This window comes from Giraffa tippelskirchi, chromosome 9, assembly GCF_054371585.1.
Source record: "Giraffa tippelskirchi isolate mGirTip1 chromosome 9, T2T-mGirTip1v1.2.pri, whole genome shotgun sequence".
NCBI classification, from domain to species: Eukaryota; Metazoa; Chordata; class Mammalia; order Artiodactyla; family Giraffidae; genus Giraffa; species Giraffa tippelskirchi.
Genome location: NC_137283.1, coordinates 46,355,773 through 46,376,497, shown reverse-complemented (window position 1 = coordinate 46,376,497; position 20,725 = coordinate 46,355,773). Strand labels below are relative to the sequence as shown.

At 43.1% G+C, this 20,725-nt stretch overlaps 4 protein-coding genes and 3 non-coding genes across 17 annotated transcripts in view; 5 read left to right on the top strand and 2 right to left on the bottom strand.

Moving 5' to 3' along the window:
* The first annotated feature begins 80 nt into the window (after positions 1-80).
* Positions 81-7,056, top strand: GNL3 (G protein nucleolar 3). 2 transcript variants are annotated; one of them, XM_081525132.1, is made up of 15 exons: positions 81-144; positions 1,122-1,180; positions 1,880-2,017; positions 2,121-2,234; positions 2,322-2,402; positions 3,259-3,391; positions 4,092-4,204; positions 4,445-4,562; positions 4,856-4,943; positions 5,473-5,647; positions 5,760-5,902; positions 5,985-6,121; positions 6,215-6,396; positions 6,643-6,709; positions 6,797-7,056. In XM_081525132.1, the coding sequence occupies exons 2-15, from the start codon at positions 1,145-1,147 to the stop codon at positions 6,880-6,882; spliced, it is 1,611 nt and encodes a 536-aa protein (XP_081381258.1). In that variant the 5' UTR covers positions 81-144; positions 1,122-1,144; the 3' UTR covers positions 6,883-7,056. The 2 variants fall into 2 exon arrangements, with proteins under 2 accessions (XP_081381258.1, XP_081381257.1); XM_081525131.1 differs by having other exon boundaries at positions 81-202.
* On the top strand, positions 3,435-3,511 carry LOC145522130 (small nucleolar RNA SNORD19). The gene has a single exon (XR_014065941.1). It is a non-coding gene; the product is annotated as a small nucleolar RNA SNORD19 (small nucleolar RNA).
* LOC145522138 (small nucleolar RNA SNORD19B) lies at positions 4,242-4,323 on the top strand. The gene has a single exon (XR_014065949.1). It is a non-coding gene; the product is annotated as a small nucleolar RNA SNORD19B (small nucleolar RNA).
* Positions 5,337-5,413, top strand: LOC145522131 (small nucleolar RNA SNORD69). The gene has a single exon (XR_014065942.1). It is a non-coding gene; the product is annotated as a small nucleolar RNA SNORD69 (small nucleolar RNA).
* A 77-nt stretch (positions 7,057-7,133) lies between the features above and the next one.
* GLT8D1 (glycosyltransferase 8 domain containing 1) lies at positions 7,134-17,925 on the bottom strand. Of its 2 annotated transcripts, none has more exons than XM_081525135.1 (10): positions 17,772-17,925; positions 13,518-13,571; positions 13,144-13,242; positions 10,838-11,051; positions 9,410-9,527; positions 9,096-9,180; positions 8,487-8,599; positions 8,008-8,174; positions 7,807-7,919; positions 7,134-7,659 (listed from the first exon to the last, which is right to left on the bottom strand). In XM_081525135.1, the coding sequence occupies exons 2-10, from the start codon at positions 13,531-13,533 to the stop codon at positions 7,469-7,471; spliced, it is 1,116 nt and encodes a 371-aa protein (XP_081381261.1). In that variant the 5' UTR covers positions 13,534-13,571; positions 17,772-17,925; the 3' UTR covers positions 7,134-7,468. The 2 variants fall into 2 exon arrangements, with proteins under 2 accessions (XP_081381261.1, XP_081381259.1); XM_081525133.1 differs by lacking the exon at positions 17,772-17,925 and adding an exon at positions 17,159-17,426.
* Positions 13,538-20,725, bottom strand: part of NEK4 (NIMA related kinase 4) — a 35,137-nt gene continuing 27,949 nt past the window's right edge. For 8 of the 9 annotated variants that reach the window (XR_014064052.1, XM_081525118.1, XM_081525126.1 and 5 more), the window contains one exon: positions 19,023-19,220. Coding sequence is in view for 8 of the 9 variants with exons in the window: in XM_081525118.1 (XP_081381244.1) it covers positions 19,161-19,220 (60 nt within the window). In the remaining variant the exon portion in view is untranslated. Of the gene's footprint in view, positions 13,572-19,022; positions 19,221-20,725 lie in introns of those variants that run through there. The other variant, XM_081525115.1, reaches the window with a different exon arrangement.
* On the top strand, positions 17,427-19,388 carry SPCS1 (signal peptidase complex subunit 1). The gene is made up of 4 exons (XM_081525136.1): positions 17,427-17,871; positions 18,234-18,293; positions 18,372-18,458; positions 18,897-19,388. Exons 1-4 carry the CDS (start codon positions 17,836-17,838, stop codon positions 19,020-19,022), a joined length of 309 nt encoding a protein of 102 aa, XP_081381262.1. The 5' UTR covers positions 17,427-17,835; the 3' UTR covers positions 19,023-19,388.

Below are 20,725 nucleotides of genomic sequence, written 5' to 3'. Positions count from 1 at the left end.
CGTCGAGCGAACCCGGCTCCGCACGACACTGCGTGCGCTCGCACACGGGCCAGCGGCGGCGCGCTTTACGGCATCAACGTGAGTGCGTGACGTTCGGCGGAGGCCTCAGTTCGCACGTGGCGCCTGCAGAGGCACGTTGTACCTGTGAGTGCTGGTGTAACTTCGGGCGCAGGCCTTTCGGCTTCCACTATGAAGCGGCCGAGTGAGTGTGGTGAGGGGGCGGGCCTGGAGGGGGCTTCTGTATCTGATGGTCGACGAACCGACCAGGGTGCTCCGTCTCTCTGATCCCGCCTAGAACCGAGGGTTGGAAGGCCCCACGTGAGCCGCGCAGGCCTGTGTGCAGAAAGAAAATCTGGGCCCAAAGATGAAGATCAGGCCAGAGGGTCATGAGGACCCAGTGTCTGAGCCAGGTTTCGGGCCTGGCGTTTTCCCTTGTGCGGCCTCGTTCGGTCTGGCTCTGGTGAGGTCTGAAAACACGCACTGTTAGATTTTCTTATGTGATTTGTGCTGTTTGACAGGAAGTGGCAGTTTTGGGGTTATACGCTCCCGTGTATGATCCCAGTACACAGTCTAGATCAGATCCCAGTCTAATCTAGGAAGGTGAAAGTAGGGAAGTTAGATCTACAACGAATCTGTTAAGTCAGATTCTCTGGGACTTGACTGGTCCGTGTTTATTTTTACCACGCGCCCGACAAGATTCTTAAATTATGTTTCAGAGCCAGTTAATGCAAAAATGGATGTGACCTAAAGCGCGGTCATCAAAAGCTAAACAAACTGATTTGTTACTGTTAAGTCGCTTCAGTCGTCTCCGACTCTGTGCGACCCCATAGATGGCAGCCCACCAGGCTCTGCCGTCCCTGGGATTCTCCAGGCAAGAACACTGGAGTGGGTTGCCATTTCCTTCTCCAGTGCGTGAAAGTGAAGTCACTCAGTCGTGTCCGACTGACTCTTCACGACCCCATGGACTGCAGCCTACCAGGCTCCTCCGTCCATGGGATTTTCCAGGCAAGAGTACTGGAGTGGGTTGCCATTGACTTCTCAACAAACTGATCATTTGTGGATAAAATCGATTTTGAAAAACAGTAAATAAATTAATCCTTTTGTGATGTGTTACTTTGTAGAATTAAAGAAAGCAAGTAAACGCATGACCTGCCACAAGCGGTATAAAATCCAAAAAAAGGTAAGTCTTGGAAGAGTTGTGAAACTTAAAGTTTCTCAATTGTGCCCGACTCTTTACGAGGCCAGGGACTATATATATTCTCCGTGGAATTCTCCAGGCCAGAATACTGGAATGGTAGCCTTTCCCTTCTCCAGGCGATCTTCCCAACCCAGGGATCAAACCCAGGTCCTCCGCATTACAGGCGGATTCTTTACCAGCTGAGCCACAAGGGAAGCCCAAGAATACTGGAGTGGGTAGCCTAGCCCTTCTCCAGCGGGATCTTCCCAATCCAGGAATCGAACCCGGGTCTCCTGCATCGCAGGTGGATTCTTGATCAACTGAGCTACCAGGGAAGCCTGGAAGAGTTACAGGGGTATGCTAAATTGATTTCCTGCCCCAGAGATCTGGGTTAACATTAATATGATTTCACTAACAGAGGTTTAACTCGAACAGAGGTCGGATATGGCTCAAGCTCTTAGGGAGCAGAAATAATTCAGTGACATGTCTGTAAATTTTGATCACCATAGTAGCAACTGCTGCAAAAAGAATCCTGGTGACATTTTCTTCCTGTTTTATACATAAACATGCATGTTGTTTTATGGTTGAAGTTCTATGTTTCTAGGTTATTTTACAGATACAACTTAAAACTGCAGCCACATTGGCTACTCACTGGAATTCTCTTTAGTATTTCTGTAAACTGATAAAATACCATTATGGTAGGTTCGAGAGCATCATCGAAAGCTGAGGAAAGAGGCTAAAAAACGGGGTCGAAAGAAGCCTAGGAAAGACCCAGGAGTTCCAAACAGTGCTCCTTTTAAGGAGGCTCTTCTTCGGGAAGCTGAGCTAAGGAAACAGCAGGTAAGATGTATTAGTGCACACTTCAACAAGTGGTGTGTGGGTGTGTGTAAAGTTACAACAGCAAGTCACTGGCTCATGCATTTCTCTTCTGGCTTGAACACAGCTTGAAGAACTGAAACAGCAGCAGAAACTTGACAGGCAAAAGGAACAGAACAAGAAAAGAAAACTTGAAACTGACCCTGGTGTTGAGCTATCTAACACAGAACCTGTAAAAGAGGTAGGGGTTACAGTCATGAAAAGTGGAAATGAGTTACATCTACTGATCTTCTAACTGTGTGTCCTTTCCCTTGTCTTTATCCCCCAGGAATTAGGGCAACGCAAAGCTAAGAAAGCCAAGACAAGCAAACAGAATCCGAAGAGGCTATACTGTCAGGAACTTAAAAAGGTATCATAGTCTAGGTTGGTGTCTAAAAGTGGTTATGAAGTTTAAAAGACTTAAGAATCATCTTTTTTTTTCTCCTGACACCAACTTTATAGAAGTGGAAGTAGAGTTCTCTTGAGCTGGGAGAATTCTTCAGCAAGTTGGCTTAGTCTGTTACATTTAGCTGAAGGAAATATTAAAAAAAAAAAAATTTATGGTCACACCAGGTCTTAGTTGCGGCACACAGAATCCTTAGTTGTAGCACGTGTGATCTAGTTCCCTGACCAGGGATTGAATCTGGGCCCCCTGCATTGGGAGTGGGAGTCCAAGCCACTGGACCCCCAGGGAAGTCCCCAGAAATATTCTTGTGGTTTTAAATTTTTGCTTGGGAACAGTTCCCCATAAGCATGATTTACAGAAGTGGCATTTGGTGTTAAAATAACATGTTGATACAGTGGCTTTTAAAGTAGAGAGAAATACTCTAGTAGTACAAAAGATTCTAAAATATTCTGCCGAAACCTACATGAGCAGGGTCAAGGGTGTCTTGGGGTAGCACCCCCATCCCCAAGACCTTATTCTCCTGAGCTCACTCCCTCCCATGAAGAGACCCTGGCTGTGTTTCTCAGAAGCTCTTGGCAGGGCCATAAGGATCTCTCAGACTACATGATTCTGAATGGGGAGGTTCCATATTTAGATAGTAGGAGTGTTTCCACTCTTGAGATCCACTTTGATCGGAGGCCACTGAACAAACCTGTGTCTGTCATATAAGGAATGGTGAACATAGACATGAGATTCACCTCTGAGCTCACTGTGTTGAAAAGACAGTGCCAGTGTACTTACATGGAGGGTGGTGCCAGACTAAGTGATGCTGTTCTGACAGGTGATTGAAGCCTCAGATGTTGTGCTGGAGGTGTTGGATGCCAGAGATCCTCTTGGTTGCAGGTGTCCCCAGGTAGAAGAAGCCATCATCAGGGGTGGACAGAAAAAGCTGGTACTTGTATTAAATAAATCAGGTAGGTGAAAAAGGTAGGCTCTTTATGTTCCATATGCACTAATGAGGTATGAGGAAAACATCTGAACAGTCTTATTGTCTGTGAAGACTCGTAAGATCCAACTCTGACCTCAGTGAAACCAGTGCATATGCATGAGCTCTTGTTGCCAAAGACAGTGCTAGGCTAATAATAAGAGTGTAAACTTTCTATACTCAGCTTACTGTGCAATATATTTCACATAGGAAATGATGACAGAGTGCCATATTCCCCACACCTGCACAATGTCCATATGTGGCAATATTTAAATGAAATACATGGTTATGTGTCTGGCTTTAAGCAGCAAGGACAGGAACACCCAGAAACAAACCTGTGAAACAGTAAGGATAGAATCCAAAATTACTCCTGGGGGTCAGTAAACTTGGTTGCTACCTGATAGTATAATTCTGGAAGCATGGCCTTGAAGTTAGTACAGTAATAATCTAGAAGTTGACTTAATCCTGAAAGGTAACCAATGCAGAGGAGAACTAAAGAAATACAGAGGTGTACGTACTGAATTGTGTTAAACAGAAGCATGTTAGGGTGCAGACATTCTCCCAATCTTACAGTTCAGATACTCTTTAAAACCTGGGGAAAGGCAAGCCTGAATGACAGCCATAGCTTACTAGACTTTGCAAATTCATCTCAACAAAATGAGCAGGATTTTATTCCTAATCCCTATCAGATTTGGTACCAAAGGAGAATTTGGAGAACTGGCTAAGTTATTTGAAGAAGGAATTGCCAACAGTGGTGTTCAAAGCCTCAACACAACTGAAGGACAAAAGGAAGCGTATGAAGGTACCCTTCATTTAGTGGTGGGAAATGTGTTTCTTTCAGATGGGTGAAACATGATGAGTGTACAAAATCTTGATTAAAAAATGAAAACTTATAAGATCCAACTCTGATTTCATCCAGAAATAATCTGAAAGGCAATGGAATGTGGCAGTTTTAATAGATGGGCTTTGGAGCCAGAGTGGTTGGGTTTTATCTGGTAGGTTGTCCGAAGTAGTTAATCATTTTGGATTTTAACTTGTGAAGGTAAAGAAGAAAGTTGCTCCGTTTAAAAGTGAAGTCTGTGTTGGAAAAGAAGGCCTTTGGAAGCTTCTTGAAGGTTTTCAGAAAACTTCTGGCAAAGCCATTCATGTTGGGGTAATTGGTGAGTTTCAGTTCACCATATTTTATATATTAGCTCAATAAGTACAACTCAGCACTATAGGTAATGTTAGCTTCTAAGAGCTCTGATTACTTGAATTAATCATCTTTTCCTCCCCTTTCATTACTTGTGCAAGAAATGAAGATACCAAGAGTGGTCTTAGTGTTGAAGTGAGGACGCTCAGATCCAACTCTGATCTTGCTATAAAAATCAGGCAGGCATAAAAAAAGACAGTGGAAATTTTATAATTACCAGCATATAATACCTTTTGTAATCTGTGGATTTCCCATTTGTAGGTTTCCCAAATGTGGGGAAAAGCAGCATCATCAATAGCTTAAAGCAAGAACAGATATGCAGTGTTGGTGTATCCATGGGGCTCACAAGGTAAACTGAGTTCCATTGTTGTAACGTTTCATTATAGATGAGTAAATATGATTTTGGTTATTTTAAGGGAGACAATATTTTATTTCTATTTACTCAATTTTTCTACTCAGTGAAAGGTAGAGGACTGAGCCAGCATTAGGCTTGGGAAAGAACAGATCTAGTAGAATAGCTGCCCACAATCTAGTTTGAAAGACAAGCAAATAGGTTCGGAGAGGGGAAAGCTGCCTTAGAAGAAGTGATGTTCAAACCTGAACTTGAAGTGAACAGAAGTCTGCCAGGTAGAAGCAGGAAAATACGTAAGACAGGAAGCAGCATGTGTTCAGGTCATTATGTATATAAGCTGAAACACGTGTTTCATTTTAGAAGGGGAGTGTGTTTTAATGGTTTTATATAAACATGAAGCAAATGATGATAAACTGGATCTGACCGACTGTGCTGAGTTTGTTCAATCCAACCCTGAGCTTCGTGTTCTATCCCTTGTCCTTCAGGAAAACCAGGGCCCCATCAGTTACCATCTTTCTTGTTCCAGGTGCATGCAGGTTGTCCCCTTGGACAAACAAATCACAATCATAGACAGTCCATGTTTCATTGTGTCTCCACTTAACTCTGCTCCCGCACTTGCTCTGAGAAGTCCAGCAAGTATTGAGGTAGTAAAACCACTGGAGGCTGCTAGTGCCATCCTGTCCCAGGCTGATGCCCAACAGGTAAAAGAATCCCCTTTCCCTTGAGTTCCATCTGTCTTTCAATTTAAGTTGTTTTTTTTTTAACAACATTCATCTCTATCAGATAAATGAGCTTTGTTTTCCTTTTTTTAAGGTAGTACTGAAATTTACTGTCCCAGTCTTTACGAATTCTCTGGAATTTTTTACTTCACTTGCTCAGAGAAGAGGACTGCACCAAAAAGGTGGAGGCCCAAATGTAGAAGGCGCTGCCAAAGTGCTGTGGTCCGAGTGGACAGGGTAAGGCTTCTTTCTGTTGGCTTTTGGATAATCACATAGAAGAAAGGAACTGATTTTTGACCATACTTGTTTTTAATACCAGTGCTTTCTTAGGTTACTATTGCCATCCCCCTGCATCTTGGACTCCTCCTCCACATTTTAATGAGAGCATTGTGACAGACATGAAATGGGGCTTTGATCTGGAAGAACTGGAAAAGAACAATGCACACAGCATACAAGGTAAGCATGGCTTGTGTTAAATTGCTGTCTTCATCAGCTGCCAGGCCAGTGAAGGTCTCGTCTGTTTATGTGGGCTATGTTTACTTTTCCTAGCCATCAAGAGCCCTCCTTTAGCCAGTAGCATCCTTTTCCAGTCGTCGGGTCTGATAAATGGAGTGATAGATGAAAAGGACATACCTGAAGGATTGCCAAAACAGCAAAAACAGAAGCAGGAGCAGGGGGAGAGCCATGAAGATGTCAACATAGATCAGGGAATTGTTGACGAAGAAGGTGATGTAAGTATGTCATGTATGGGTTGTTTAAGTTTTCTAGAGTTATAATGTACAACAAACGTGAAGGGGCTAAAGGCAGAAATAGAAATTAAAGTGTATCTGTTTCATTACTTAAGTTTAAGGCTTGCAATCATTAGTCTTGATTTTGTACATCCTTTACTGTGTACTTCCAGACACTTTTTTCTGGGTGCATTTAACTTGGATTAGTGAGCAGGCAAGGGCTATACCAACACTTTCTCTCTCCCACAGGATGAGAGCTTAGACATGTCCCCTGCAGAAGAGGCCTGTGAGGCACTGCTTGAGAAGTCTCAAGCAGGTGAGTTGGGTGGAAGGGTCTTCCAACAAAGGACTATGATACAGAATTACTTTTTTTTTTAAAACCTCATTTTTCTTTCCAATATAGATAAGCAGAATGCACCATCTTTTGCCTTGGATAAAATGACTGAAGACGAAAATGATGCTTATGACTTCAGTACAGATTACGTATAATAAAGCCTTGTCCTGTAGAGTTTTTTGTCGGTGGTGGATTTTAACATTGTGAGCAGACTGCTCAACTGTTCTGCATGTGATGTACCAGTTTGTTAGTGGTTATGACATAAGCTATGTAAATTTTGTGGGTATGTATATAACAATATATGCAATAAAAAAAAATGAGGCAACTTAGAGAAAGAGTCTAAATTCTATAAAAATACATCTCTTAAATAGTGAGTGGGTAAAAGTAGAGTTAAAGCAGATACCTATTGAAAAATGTAGTTTTCACTTTATTTACACAGGTCACAAAATTAAAACCAAGCAGCAGTGATGAACTGGCTGTAACAACCGTATCTTAAGTCCATTCACCTCTGGTCAGTCAGCACCATCAGTAAGTGAACACTTGGTAAGGCAGATGGAGGCATATTTATAGTCTGTCTGGGAAGCTGGCTGCCAAATGGGACAGTCTATCCTCTTTATCCAGCTGAAATGTCCCTTTTTCCATGGGTTGCTGAAGACAGGCACTGAAGCCTAGCTAGTGTTACTTCCCACACACACTGTCTTCCAGGATTTCCTGAGAAACGCTTATAGCACAATTTGTATTTCACTTTGTATTTGAGATCTCCACATGTCTTCGGATTAGGCTGAATTTGCCTGTTGGGTCCGGAATATACCATTTTTCCCAGACATCAGTATATGAAGCAGTTCTTCCCCATGGCTTAAAGTGCCCATTCCAGTGGAGTAACTTGGCAGCCTTTACAAATTGGGGTGAATATCGTTTTCCAGCACTGGAACCTTACATTTAGAGAAAAAAGAGCCAAATGATTGTACTAATCAGACACAAGACTGCAGGTAATTTAAGGGAAACAATATAGTCCATTCCTGAGGGTTGTCCTTAATAGATACTTGACTGCTTAGGCTCTTGGTTAATTACCTACTTACCAAGGTGGCGAACGTTCCACATAGGGTCAATGGTGGAGTGCTGCTGATAAAACACGATCAGCAGAGGTGGTGTTGTGATGCTGCCAGCCAGTGTTCTGCTATACAGTCCCTCTCTGGGTGGGAAAGAACAATTCCTGTTAGTCAAGACTGCCCGGGTTGAGATACAAGAGTTTTCAGAGTTAGGCCAGTTACATAACTTACTCTACATTGAGTTTCATCCATTTTTCCAGCTGGTTAGTTATATTCTGTCTTTTCCATTCTGTCAAGTTTGCAACAAAAACTCCAGGATTAAATGAGCAGGTGCTGGCTTTCATGGAAAGTTTACGAATTCTTTCCTTCTTATAGTCAAGATATCCAATGTAATTGTACTAAAAACACAATTGGGATATATTGCTTCAAACAGTAATTTGATAACCATTCTGCTTACTTATTTCTTATTAATACTTATTATTTCTCAGATAATTAGCAAAGGGCTCTAATAAAGCAATTAGAAGTGACAGTTGGGATCACAAGTTAGACAATAGGAACCTAAACATAAAGCCAGATATTCAAGGAGAATTAGGTTGTCAAATCCATAAACCAATCTAGGAAAGTTGCCTTGAGTTTTAGGATGAAATAACCAGTGAATAAAATGTAGCTAAAAAGTACAGTAAATTCACAAGGTCTAATAAATAACTTACCTGGTTCCCTGCTCCACGGATGACAACTTTAGCAGAGGTTGAATCACAATCTTCTGAAAATGCAGCTGCATGTCCTGGCTTCAGTGGTGTATTGTACAGGGCAAGAATATCACCTGAAAGAAAGTTAAGATTTAGGTTGTCCCAAGATTTCTATTCCTCCTACTTTAAGTAGGTAAATTAAGGTTTTTAGTTGGAGCTTCAATATCAAACTTTTAGGAATTAATAGAATGAACATACAGAGAAGCAGAAGGATAGAGTAGACCTGAGCAATACTGTGAACCAATTCAACATAATTAAGATTTATATATAATTTTCACACAACAGTAGGATACAAATTCTATTCAAGTTCCCATAGACTGTAAACCAGGAGACACTGGAACATATCCAGGGACATAAAGTGCAAAAATTTCATGGTCTAAAGGTATTAAAATCAAAGTCTGTTATCACTGTGGAATTGTTAGAAATCAGTATCAAAAGATATTTGAAAATAATCCACGTATTTTCAAGTGAAATGTGAAAGATAACCTTTTATAGGATACCCATAAATAAGACAAAACACTACAGCCCACACTGGACAGAAAGCAGCAATGATGTGACATTCTTCAGTACCTTGCACAATTACATCATCATCCATGTATATGGCCTTCTTTGCTCTGGGAACCAGAATTGGCAAGTAGAACCTTGCAAAAGTTAACTGGAAAAGGAAAGCATTGAAACAGGATTTGTAAGTGGCTGTGCTTCTGTTTACTAGAAATTCCCAGGATGCTCTCAGCATCCATGCAAGAGAAGAAAGCCCAAGGTCTCAGAACTTCCAGACTTGGTCCCCAGGGAAGTATAATCTTTGCACTGTATCCGGTTATGCACGTATTACAGCCATTTCCTAGTACTACTACCAAGTACAAACAAGGATGCATGGAACTCACTGGTTTTATGGATTCCCCCTGGTCAGGATCCTCCTTTACTTTCCCTTCCAAAAGTTTAGTGTCAAAATTCACAATTTTGTACCTGATACTTTTCAGGTTACTGCTGCTGAGCCAGGACCTGATGAAAATAAACCACCAAATTTCAGTTTTAAATAATAATGTCCCAAATCATAGCCATATCTCTGCTTTCCAAGACCCTAACACAAGAGAAATGCTTAGGACCAAATAGGTGTCTTCAATTCCCTTCACCTCTTGAGTTCTGGTATCCTCATCTGCTGTGAGTTTTCCCACTAAAGTCCCTTCCTGAACCAAGATTCTATGGTAACAGAGCTCCCAAAGGCTCATACTTGGTTCACTCTCCTGACACTAAAACTGCTGTAGAAAAATTCACTATAGAATTGAGATGATCTGTCACCACACGGATCGTTCAACTTCTGTCCCTCCAAATCAACTTCTGTCCCTCCAAATACATGAGTGAAGAAAATGAGTCACGGTAATACAGTAGTGAAAGCTAGTTATCAACATAGGGGGTGTATCAGTCTGTTAACCTATATACACTCACTGAGTGTGAGAAAAGTCAGTGTTCCCTATAGACGCCCAGCACATTTTTCGTAGGGCCATTTCAGATCAGCATTTTGTGGATATGTTATTTCTATTTTAATGCAATATTTGTTTCTATTTTAGGTGGTTTCTTGAGTTTTTAAAAATGGAAAAATTATAACAACTTTCACAAAAAACATGAACCATGAAGAAAGGCACAGACCTGACCACTATTAGACAAAATTCTTTTGGAATAAACTTTGTAAATCTTAAGTCAAAGCATCTTCAAAACACATTTAAGACTGTCCACCAGATTGGGTTTCTATAAATCATAATACTAAGGACCATTTACTGAGCAATTATGTGGTAGGTGGTTGTTATATTTTTTTTTCATTTACTTGATACAACAATCCTCTAGGTTGGATATTTACACCCCATACTTACAGATGAGGAAATAGGTTCCCAGGGATTAGGTCTATACTCACTTCACCATTCTACCTTGCTGTTGCTCCCCCATCCCTTCCAACTCTACACCAGAACTACTCAAGAGCACGTTCTGGAAATAAGGAACTTGTAAGAGAATGTAAGTCAACACACTGCTTCCTTCATTAAGGAAGTTCTTATTACCAAAAAAAAAATCTGCTTGAATTTAACAACATGCATAGTAAACTGTTGATTGACATCTTGGCACAAGTTGCTTACATGTTTCTGCTATCATGGAGACATATTTATGGTACAATCATATGGAAAAAATGTGCAGTTTATATGTTTAATAATTACACAGGAAAAATGATTGTAAACACTGAAAAAAAAAATTACTCGATTGGCAGCTGGCCTGCTCTCAAGAGTATCCCCTAGAAGCAGAGCCATCAGGCAAGCAGAGCTCACCGGAGATGGTCTGCTGTACCATTGAGTGTAACAATATAGAAAATCACGTTGGAGTGAGTGTTATGCTGAATGCTGTTTATGGCTGCAATGGCCCCTCCGAGCCTTTCTTCAGATGCAGCGATGACCACAGGAATCTCCTCTTCTCTCCCGTCTACCACAGGTTGGGGAGCATTTGGGATAAAGTCCACAGGCTGAAGCCCCACAATTCCTGAATCTGCAAAGAACGCACACAAGGAAGGTACTGTGATACAATCTCAAGAGCGTTTCATACAGATCCCAACACATCAAAAGATGTTAGCTAAAGGTTATGATACTTGGACCTCAGTCTGTCTCATTACAATGTGAACCACAAAACCCAGAAATTGTGTTTTCCTGTATGTAACCAGGCCTTGGAAAAGCATTTTTTTAAAAAAAACAAAAACAGGCAGATGGAATTACGATACACTACTGGTAGGGATATAACAGGATCTTTTTAGACTGTATTTTGGCAATTTGTATCAAGAGCCTTAAACGGGTACATGGCCTCTGACCCAGTAATTCCCTTGTGTCTCTTAAGAACAAAACCTGAGAGGGAACCAAAAGTCATAATTTTATTTACAACTATGAAAACCTAGAAACAGACTAAAAATCAGTTGTTTTTCAAACCATGAATCATGTCCCAGAAGTATGCATGAAAGCAACTTAATGGGTCACAATTAGAATGTGACCAGGAAAACAGTTTCTGAATTGGAACAAAACAGTGACTTAGAAAATATCAGAATGCGTCACACACAGCAACTCCAAGTATTGTTTTGTAAACTTTCCTTCTTGCCTTTCATAGTATGTCCATTCATTTACTCATTCATCATGCACTGAACACTGAGCGCTTACCATGTGCCAGGCAGTATCTAGGCACTGGGGTTACAGCCATGAATAAAACAGTTAAATTTTTACCACTGTGAAGGGCAGACAGACAATACATACATGTATGTGTGTGTTGTATGTAACACGTTCATATTGTGGGGTTGCCATCAAAAAAAATCTCAAAGTCATTGTACCAAATGACTTTTTCCTATAGCAAAAAGTAAACTATGTGGCGTTAAATTTACATTTGAAGAGTTTTGTCATGGTGACCTACTTAGGATATAATTATGTGAAAAATCATGTCATGTGTAGTTTATATTAATATATAGCATAATCTCAACCATATGGAAAAAATACACAGAAAAAAAACTGGACGGTACTAAGGGAAAATTTTAATATTAATAGTTATCTCTAGGCAGTGAAATAATTTATTCAATGAATATTTATTAAGCATCTCCTATGTACCAGCCACAACTGCCTTCATGGAGCTTGAATGCGGTATATAAATGCTCCTACTACCAGCAGCATGCATTACTTTCTGTAAATACACAAACACACACACACACACATACACACTATTATAAAACATGCTATCAGAGCGTTCAGTGAAAGTTAAGGGAAAGCTATTGGTCTTTTCATGCTCTGGTCAAGGATGGTGGGTAACAATCTAAAAAGTATTTTTGACAAACCCTCTGAAGCCTCAAACATTCCTCAATACCAAGACAGGGCAATATGAACAACTAATTCTTTTAAATAAGCTGACAAGGTTTTGTGGTTTCGTTTTACTACTAAACTCCTGCTGATATGGTTCCACATGTTAAAGGAAAGTAACAGGTGACCAGACTGACACTCTAGTGAACAAAGTAGGCATCAAACACCAGCAACATTAACCTGTCACCTTCTGAAGCCCTGCCCGACTGAAATGTCTGCAGATAACAGCCTATAGTGGCTCCTTTCTCTTAAGGATTCTCATTTGGTGAAAAGGACTCTTTGGTGAGATCAAATGCTTAGCAAACAACCACCCAGCAGGGAGATGGGGACAGGCTGCTAGAGCACAGTGAGTGCCACCTGCCTTTCTCAGAGTCGTCAGTAGCTTCTGTAGGGCCAAGCAGAAAGCCTTCTTTTCTTCAAATCTAGTACTCTTGCCTGGAAAATCTCGTGGACGGAGGAGCCTGGTAGGCTAAGTCCATGAGGTCACTAAGAGTCGAACATGACTGAGTGACTTCACTTTCACTTTTCCCTTTCATGCACTGGAGAAGGAAATGGCAACCCACTCCAGTGTTCTTGCCTGGAGAATCCCAGGGACGGCAGAGCCTGGTGGGCTGCCATCTATGGGGTCGCACAGAGTCGGACACACTGAAGCGACTTAGCAGCAGCAGCAGCAGTGATGTAACTTAGAATGTGGGACACAAGGAATTCCGGGTCCTTAACAGACAGCAAGGCTTTAGTCAGGGTTCCCATACCTGAAACCTCATTCCTCAGCAAACTGCTCAGACCAAGGAAGTTATGATGCAAAACCAGTAAGAAGAGAGCAACAGCCAGGACCAGGATGACGATGTTTACTGAAACACAGAGGAGAAAGCCCACATTACATCTCTGCACCTTTTGACCACGTAAAAGATAAGACACGACTTCCTCACTGGCTCAGCAGCAAAGAATCTGCCTGCCAATGCCAGAGACCCGGGTTCGACCCCTGGGTCAGGAAGATCCCTTGGAGAAGGAAATGGCAACCCACTCCACTATTCCTGCCTGGAAAAATCCCATGGACAGAGGAGACTGGTGGGATGTGACTCAGCAACTAAACAAAAACAAAATAACAACTGTAGAAAGAACGTACCTTTACGAAATGACATCTTTCTCTTCTGTCTTATATAAATACTAGTTATTAACCCTACAAAACAAAAACAAGCCCCCAAAGTCAGTAGGTACATTAGAGTGGCCATCAAAATGCCTACACTTTTATTCAGACAGAAACAAGAAGTGAATATATGGTATATTCTGCCAGAAACTTGTTTTGAATTAACAGCTTCCAAGAACCCAACTTGAGATCTGAATTTTTTATGGCAGTCATAAAATATTTCCAATAACTTAGAGCCTAGTATACCATATACCACTAAACGAAAAGCAAAATAAATTCTACCAGGAGGAATACCTGGTAGAATTTAGGGGTCTAGGGGTTTAACCACTATGGAAAAGTTTTCTGAATGAATTTCTACTTAGAATTCCTAATTAGATAGGGACTTAGCTGTCTATGATCAAGTAAACTGAGGTCAACCTCATTGGTACAAAATGTCCCCTGTTCCAAATTGTATTCTATTAACTCATTTCTAAAGACCTTTGAAAACAAGAAAAATATATTGAAGGGCTATTTAAAAACTTGGGACTCACAGGCCAGATTACAAATTTGGAGAAAATAATTCAGACTCCCAAAGTACATCCAAGGCGAGGGTGGGATGATTTGAGAGAATAGTATTGAAACATGTACATTACCATATGTAAAATAGATGACCAGTGCAAGTTCAATGCATCAAGTAGGGCACCCAAAGCCAGTGCTCTGGGACAACCCAGAGGGACAGGACAGGGAGGGAGGTGGGAGGGGGGCTCAGGATCCGGGGGGATGTGTACCTGTGGCCGATTCATATTGATGTATGGCAAAACCCATCACAATATTGTAAAGTAATTATCCTCCAATTAAAATTTTAAAAATTCACATTCTTTCTCTCTCACTCTTCTTTCTAAAGCAGTACATGTAAAGTATACTATACCAACAGGTTTCCTCTCTAAAGAATATATATCATTATATACCCTGAGCTATGTGTCTCTACCTCCTCTTGAGGACTAAGACTGACCTATAGAAGGTGGCAGACTGGGGGTTCCTCAGACAGTCCTATTGTCTGCCTGCTTGGAGCCAATTTCCACCAAGACTGAAGAAAACTATCTCACTTTAATGAATCTCATTTAATGAACAGTATAAACGACAATGGTCTAGCTCAACAATGTCCAGCAACAATTACTTACAGGTAGTATCCTGATCAAGAGGCACGAGTATTTGTGCTATTGCAACTGGCCAGACAGAAGAAAAACACAATCCTAGCAGGTATTTGATGTACTTAAGTAGATTTGCATGGCCGAAGCCATCTGCTCCAAAAACTCTTCCATGGTTATCTACATACAAAATGCCAATTATTATAGAGTGTGTCTGATCCATATTTCCTTTCCTGGTGTAATTCCTGGTAATGGAATTCACTGATCTGGGTAGAAAGAATTCTCAAAGCCAAACTGCATGTACACGCAGGATGTGCAAAAATACTATGTTTTTGCTAGAGTACACAACTGTATAAAATTTGATAAGTAATATTCATTTGTCCACTATGAAAATTAATATTTTGTTTAGAAATGATAAGACCTTCACATTCCCAAATCACTCAACACAAACACACACGGCAGCTGTTCCCAGAAATATGGGTGAAGAAACCTCAAGGGGAAAGAACACTTTATGTTTTTCAATTTGCTGGCTACCTGCACTAGTACCCACATTCTCAGTGGTCTTTTCTGCTTTCCTTCCTATTGCTATACACTCCCATGGAAGGCCATTCCACTCACGCTCTGCAACCAATCCTACAAGTGATTCCTTGGTGCAGCAACAGCAAACTCTTTCCCTCTCTGCTGGAACACACTCTCAGCAGCATATTATCATGCTCTGGTATCTTCCAGTTAATTAAAAAACAAAAAGACACCACTTCCCAAATCCCAGTAGACCCACAGACCCATTTCTGTGCTCCCTTTCACACGAAAAGCTTGAAAGGATTGAAAATCTCCAGCTCCAGTTTCTTTCCTCCTGTCCTCTCTTTAGCCTCCTCCGTCTATAGAATCGCAGAGTCAGACACGACTGAAGCGACTTAGCAGCAGCAGCAACCAGACTTCTGGCCCTACCTCTCCATTCAAACTGGAGTTGTTGAAACTACAGAAGACCAAGGTCACCTTTTGGTCCTCTTACCCATCCCCTCAGAGACCATCAATAAAGCTTACCACCCCCCTCTTCAATTATGAAACTATCTCATCTGTTTGTTTCTTCGTTCTGTCTTCCCTGCTCTTTGAGAACTGTGACTCCGGGGAAAAGTGTATGTTGATGTATCCTTGCCATCTAAAACCATGTCTGGCAAATGGTAGTAGATATGTGATACTTGTTGAATGATCTTGTTAATCTAGGAGCAAGGCTGGTTCTCAGCCCTGAAAGGGAATACCATCTTTAAAAATAATCATGGAAACAAATTCCAGTGGAGATCTCTGAAATCAAATCTGCCAAAAGCAGTCTCCTTTTCCCATAATTATCTTTATAGATCAAATACCATAAAGTCTTTACACCAACTGCTACCCTGTAAAGTGCATTTAAAGAGGGATACACAGAGGGAGATGTCTATGGCTACATACAAGGGAAAGAGCTTAGCCTCCACCAGACTGAAAGGTGGAAAAGGTACTAAGGGTACCACTTTGTTTACCTCTTCATCTGGCTACTACTTGGCTTTCAGCAGTTAAGGGAGCCTCCCTCAAATCCCGCATTCAGTTGCATCTCGCCTAAGCTCTCACATATCCAGGGCTTCGCTACCCCAGAGTAATCCAGTTTCTATTTCTGGGGTTACGTGGCTGTCTCCCTTGACACATTCTGGACTCCAGGAAGGCAAGGGCCCCTTGGTCAGGGCCGTATCTTTGGCCCAAAGCTTGGCGCGCGCGCGCGCGCGCACACACACACACACACACACAAGATGCGGGATGTATTTGCTGATTAATGAATGAGGGCGGCGACCACACACATCAACCTGCCTGGAGTGCCCAGAACACACACACACACACACACACAAAAGATGCGGGATGTATTTGCTGGAGTGCCCAGAACACACACACACACACACACACACACACACAAGATGCGGGATGTATTTGCTGATTAATGAATGAGGGCGGCAACCACACACATCAACCCGCCCCTGGAGTGCCCAGAATCCCAGCGTCTCTGAGCGACTCTGGCGCGCAACACAGCATAGAGGCAAGCGAGCAAGTTGGGACCCCCACAGGCCCAGGTTTCCCACAACAGTTTCTCTCTGGAACGTGGGTCTTCCACTTTCCTCAGAGTAACGGAGGAGGGCTTCGGCTTTTGAGAGAGACAATGGCATAGAGAGAGAGAGAGAGAGACTGTGCGAATCCTCGGCGGTCTGAGTCTCTGAAGAGGCCAGAGAAGCCGCCGAGCAGCCTTGAGGCTCCCCCGGGCGGGAGCTCCCCCACACTGGTGCTAAGGGGCGGGCGAGAACCCCTCCCTGACAGGATACCTTTCTCTGGATGAAAGGTTCTGGGGTGGTCCCCCTCTAAACTCTAGTGTTCCGCAGAGCACACGCTCGGCGGGCTCCCCGCGCAGGCTGCGAGACCCCGGGTTGGGGTTCCGGCTAGCCGTTTGCCTCGGACGCTGGCCGTGGCAGTCCTTACCTGCAGTCCGAGGAGGAGGAGGAGCCGCTGCTCGCACCCCGGCCCGCCCCGCCAGCTCAGCGCCCCTGCCGCAGGCCCCGGGGCCCAGCCAGCCGCCGGGCCGCCCGCGTCGCCTGCACTCCGGACCGAGCCCGCCCGCCCGCTAGCTTCGCGGCCACCGCGCAGTCCCGCAGACCCCCGCCCGTCGGCCGCTCGGACCCCGAGGACTTCGCACGGAGCAGGCGCCGCCGGGCAGCCCCACCGCTGGGGTCCTCGCCGGGAGAAGTCCGTCGCCATGGAGACGGGGCGCGCGCAGGCAGCAGTTTAGCGGCGCCCGCCCAGCCGAGGACAGTTTGGGGGACCGGGACCGCGGTTCCCAGCACCCAAAAGCGCTGACGGCGAGCCCTTCGCGGGCGCGTGATGCCTCTACTCGGCTGCCGCCGTCAGGATCTCAGCCTCCGCGGAGAGGGCGCCGGCCGACGGCCAGCTGCGAAAGCACAAGTCGCCTAGCGAGGGCACGGGGAGGGGCCTCGGGCCGAGCGGGTCTGTGGGAGACATCCGCTTCCGGGGCCGCGGCCATCGCTGCCCTCGACTCGGCAGGCCCGCGGAACGGGACCCGTCGGCAGAAACTGACCTCGGACTCTAGCGTCCCTCAGTCCCGGCTGCCCTCGCTCTGCCGCCCGCCTTCAGAACCAGACATGTTGGGGCATCTGAGCTCGCTGCCCACGCAAATGGTGAGGCCGCTGCCCGCCTGGGCCCTAAGATCCCTACACGCCGCTCGCGAGCCTGGTAGCTCCGCAACCCTTGTCCGAGACCTACCCCGTGCGGCGCGGGTCCTGCCGCGGGTCCTACTCTCTTTGCCGAGTTGTACCTACCTGGTGCCCTTCTCTCCCCCCCCCCCCAAAGGATGCCCCTTCCCGGGCTCCGTGAGGATGCTTCGGTTCCCCCGGGAAACCCAGAATGGCATTCCTTGCTTAGGTTCTTGGGGGAGCCCCATATGTTGGGAATGCCCTGGTGCCAAAGCTGCGAGGCCCGGGCAGGAATGTACCTCTTCGGTGGTGGAACCAATTCCTGCTTTGCTCTTCTTCCCCTCTAGGATTACAAGGGCCAGAAGCTAGCTGAACAGATGTTTCAGGGAATTATTCTTTTTTCTGCAGTAAGTATTGGTTTTACATAATCTTTTCCACCCTCACCCCCAGCTTGACTGTATTTAATATACTTTCTTTGTCTTTAGATAGTTGGATTTATCTACGGGTACCTGGCTGAACAGTTCGGGTGGACTGTCTATATAGTTATGGCTGGATTTGCTTTTTCGTGTTTGGTAAGAAATTTATGGGTGCTTGGATGTTAGTGGCAAGTTAGGTTTTCTGAATTGGGTTATTTTGCTTGGATCTAGTACTGAGAATCCGCACAACGTTTCAATGCCAGATAGCATCAGATGAGGTTAAGTTGCATAAAGCGTATTGCTTTTGGCAGTTGCTCCAAGCAGTAATCTTAAAAGTCAAAGCTAGAACTTAAAACTTTATGGTCTTCACATTGTTCCTTCCTCACCTTTCTTTTAGCTCTTAAAGCCATGTGTAAACAATGAGGCTTGTTCTCACTTTAAGTATCTTGTCTGGGTGATGACAGAGTTTTCATAGGAATGTGGGTTTCCTTGTTTTTACCTGTAGCAAAGGAGTCATTTGGGAACCAGGCATAATACATGATACTCTTTAAGCTTCTAATGGCCATAATTGATTGATTTTCTGTTCTGACCCAGCTGACACTTCCTCCATGGCCCATTTATCGCCGGCACCCCCTCAAGTGGTTACCTGTTCAGGACTCAAGCACAGAAGACAAGAAACCAGGGGAACGAAAAGTTAAGAGACATGCTAAAAATAATTAATCAGGGTTTTCATGATTCAGCTTTACTGTTGTACCTGCTTTGGTTTTGTGTGACATGAACTAAATTGTTTTCATATATAAAACATAAGCTAAAAACCACCCATGCTCAGCTGTGTATAGATTTTGTTTTCTCCATATTTCATTTCTCTTTTGGATTTTGATTTATAAATATTTTAGACCTTCTCCTCACAATCTTCCTCTGAAATGGAGAACAGAAAACAGAAGTATGCAAAGTTTCTTTCAGGTCTACAAAATAATGAGTAAAAGCTTCATAAATGATAGTACAATTTAACTATCAAAGTTTTATAATTCATTATGGGTAGTCAGGCTGTTTTAATGTTTTCAATTAAAACTCAGTGCAATTCAATGTCTATAGAGTCTTTTGTTCATTGTTCTGCAAGCATGACTAGGAGTAAAAGCCAAACTTAGAAGTTCATGGTTCTGAAAGTGTCAGCAAGAAACATTTCTATCCTGAAGCTACAAGGTCCTAATGTATGATTTCTTTTTTTTTTTTTTAAACAACAGCAAGCACATGTGAAAAAACTTACTAATGTAAATTTTGTGGTAAAGTAGTATTTTGGTACCAGTAAAATAAGGCTGTTGCCAAGCAGAAAACATTTAATCCATGCTTTACCTAAGGTAGTTTAAAATGAAAACCCGTGAAGCTATAAATTACTTTTAAATTTTCTAGAGGGCTGAAGAGAAAAATGTTCTAAAAGTCTTGTGTGAGGAATGGGAGTGCAAGGGTTATTACAAGTCATATTCTACTTCTCGATACCAGGATATAGGACTTCCAGACTGAGTTTTTAAAAAAGGGAGTGAAGATCTTAATACACTAGAAGTCAGGAAAGGGTTTTTTAAAAGGGGAAGAAAAGTAAAAGACAGCAGAAATAAGACCAAGCATATCAATAAAAAATGTGATTACAAAGTTAAGAGCTCCCAATAGGGTTGAAAATCAAGTTACCTCATGTTCTCAAAATGACACCCAAAGGTTGAAAACAGGAGCAAGGATGTATTAGGCAAATGCAATCAAAAAGGAGTGGTAATAGTGAAAAAGTCAGAAATTTAATATCAGAAAGCATTAAATGGGGCAAAGAGGGACATTTCATAGCTGCAAGATGTCAATGAATGAATCATGCATTGAGTAAGATGTGAAATATATAAACCAAAGACTGTTACATATACAGGAATTTAGCAAAGCTGCACTCTTGGTAGGAGACCAACATTCTACCTTTCAGGTTTTGATAGATCAAGGCAATATGAAGACTTTTGCATTTGTTCCACATGCCTGGAACTTCCCTTAGGCATACATGACTTGTTCTCTCCTTTCATTCAGGTCCCTACCCAGTGCGTGCATGCTAAGTCATTTCAGTCATGTCTGACTCTCTGACCCTGTGGACTGGAGGCCACTAAGCTCCTCTGTCCATGGGATTCTCCAGGCAAGAATACTGGAGTGGGTTGCCGTGCCCTCCTCTAGGGCATCTTCCCAACCCAGGGATCGAACCACATCTCCTGCATTGGCAGGCGGGTTCTTTAGGACTGGTGCCACCTGGGAAGCCCTACGCGGATGTCACTATAAAGAAGCATTTCCTACTATCCTATCAAAATAAAAGTTTGGGTATGCCCCATCATTCTGTATTATTTTCATGGCATTTAGTATATATCAGTATATATTTGTTAATCATCCTCCCCAGAACATGAGCT

Excerpts from the sequence above, each read along its gene's own strand:
- GLT8D1 (XM_081525135.1), bottom strand. Across the intron at positions 9,528-10,837 it reads GGTACAGCAGACCATCTCCG|GTCCTGGCTCAGCAGCAGTA; the intron begins GTGAGCTCTGCT and ends TATTTTCATCAG. Across the intron at positions 8,600-9,095 it reads TGATGATGTAATTGTGCAAG|GTGATATTCTTGCCCTGTAC; the intron begins GTACTGAAGAAT and ends ACTTTCTTTCAG.
- GNL3 (XM_081525131.1), top strand. Across the intron at positions 3,392-4,091 it reads ACTTGTATTAAATAAATCAG|ATTTGGTACCAAAGGAGAAT; the intron begins GTAGGTGAAAAA and ends AATCCCTATCAG. Across the intron at positions 5,903-5,984 it reads CTGTGGTCCGAGTGGACAGG|TGCTTTCTTAGGTTACTATT; the intron begins GTAAGGCTTCTT and ends TTTTAATACCAG.
- SPCS1 (XM_081525136.1), top strand. The coding sequence starts at position 17,836 with ATGTTGGGGCATCTGAGCTCGCTGCCCACGCAAATG. Across the intron at positions 18,294-18,371 it reads GAATTATTCTTTTTTCTGCA|ATAGTTGGATTTATCTACGG; the intron begins GTAAGTATTGGT and ends CTTTGTCTTTAG. Across the intron at positions 18,459-18,896 it reads GATTTGCTTTTTCGTGTTTG|CTGACACTTCCTCCATGGCC; the intron begins GTAAGAAATTTA and ends GTTCTGACCCAG.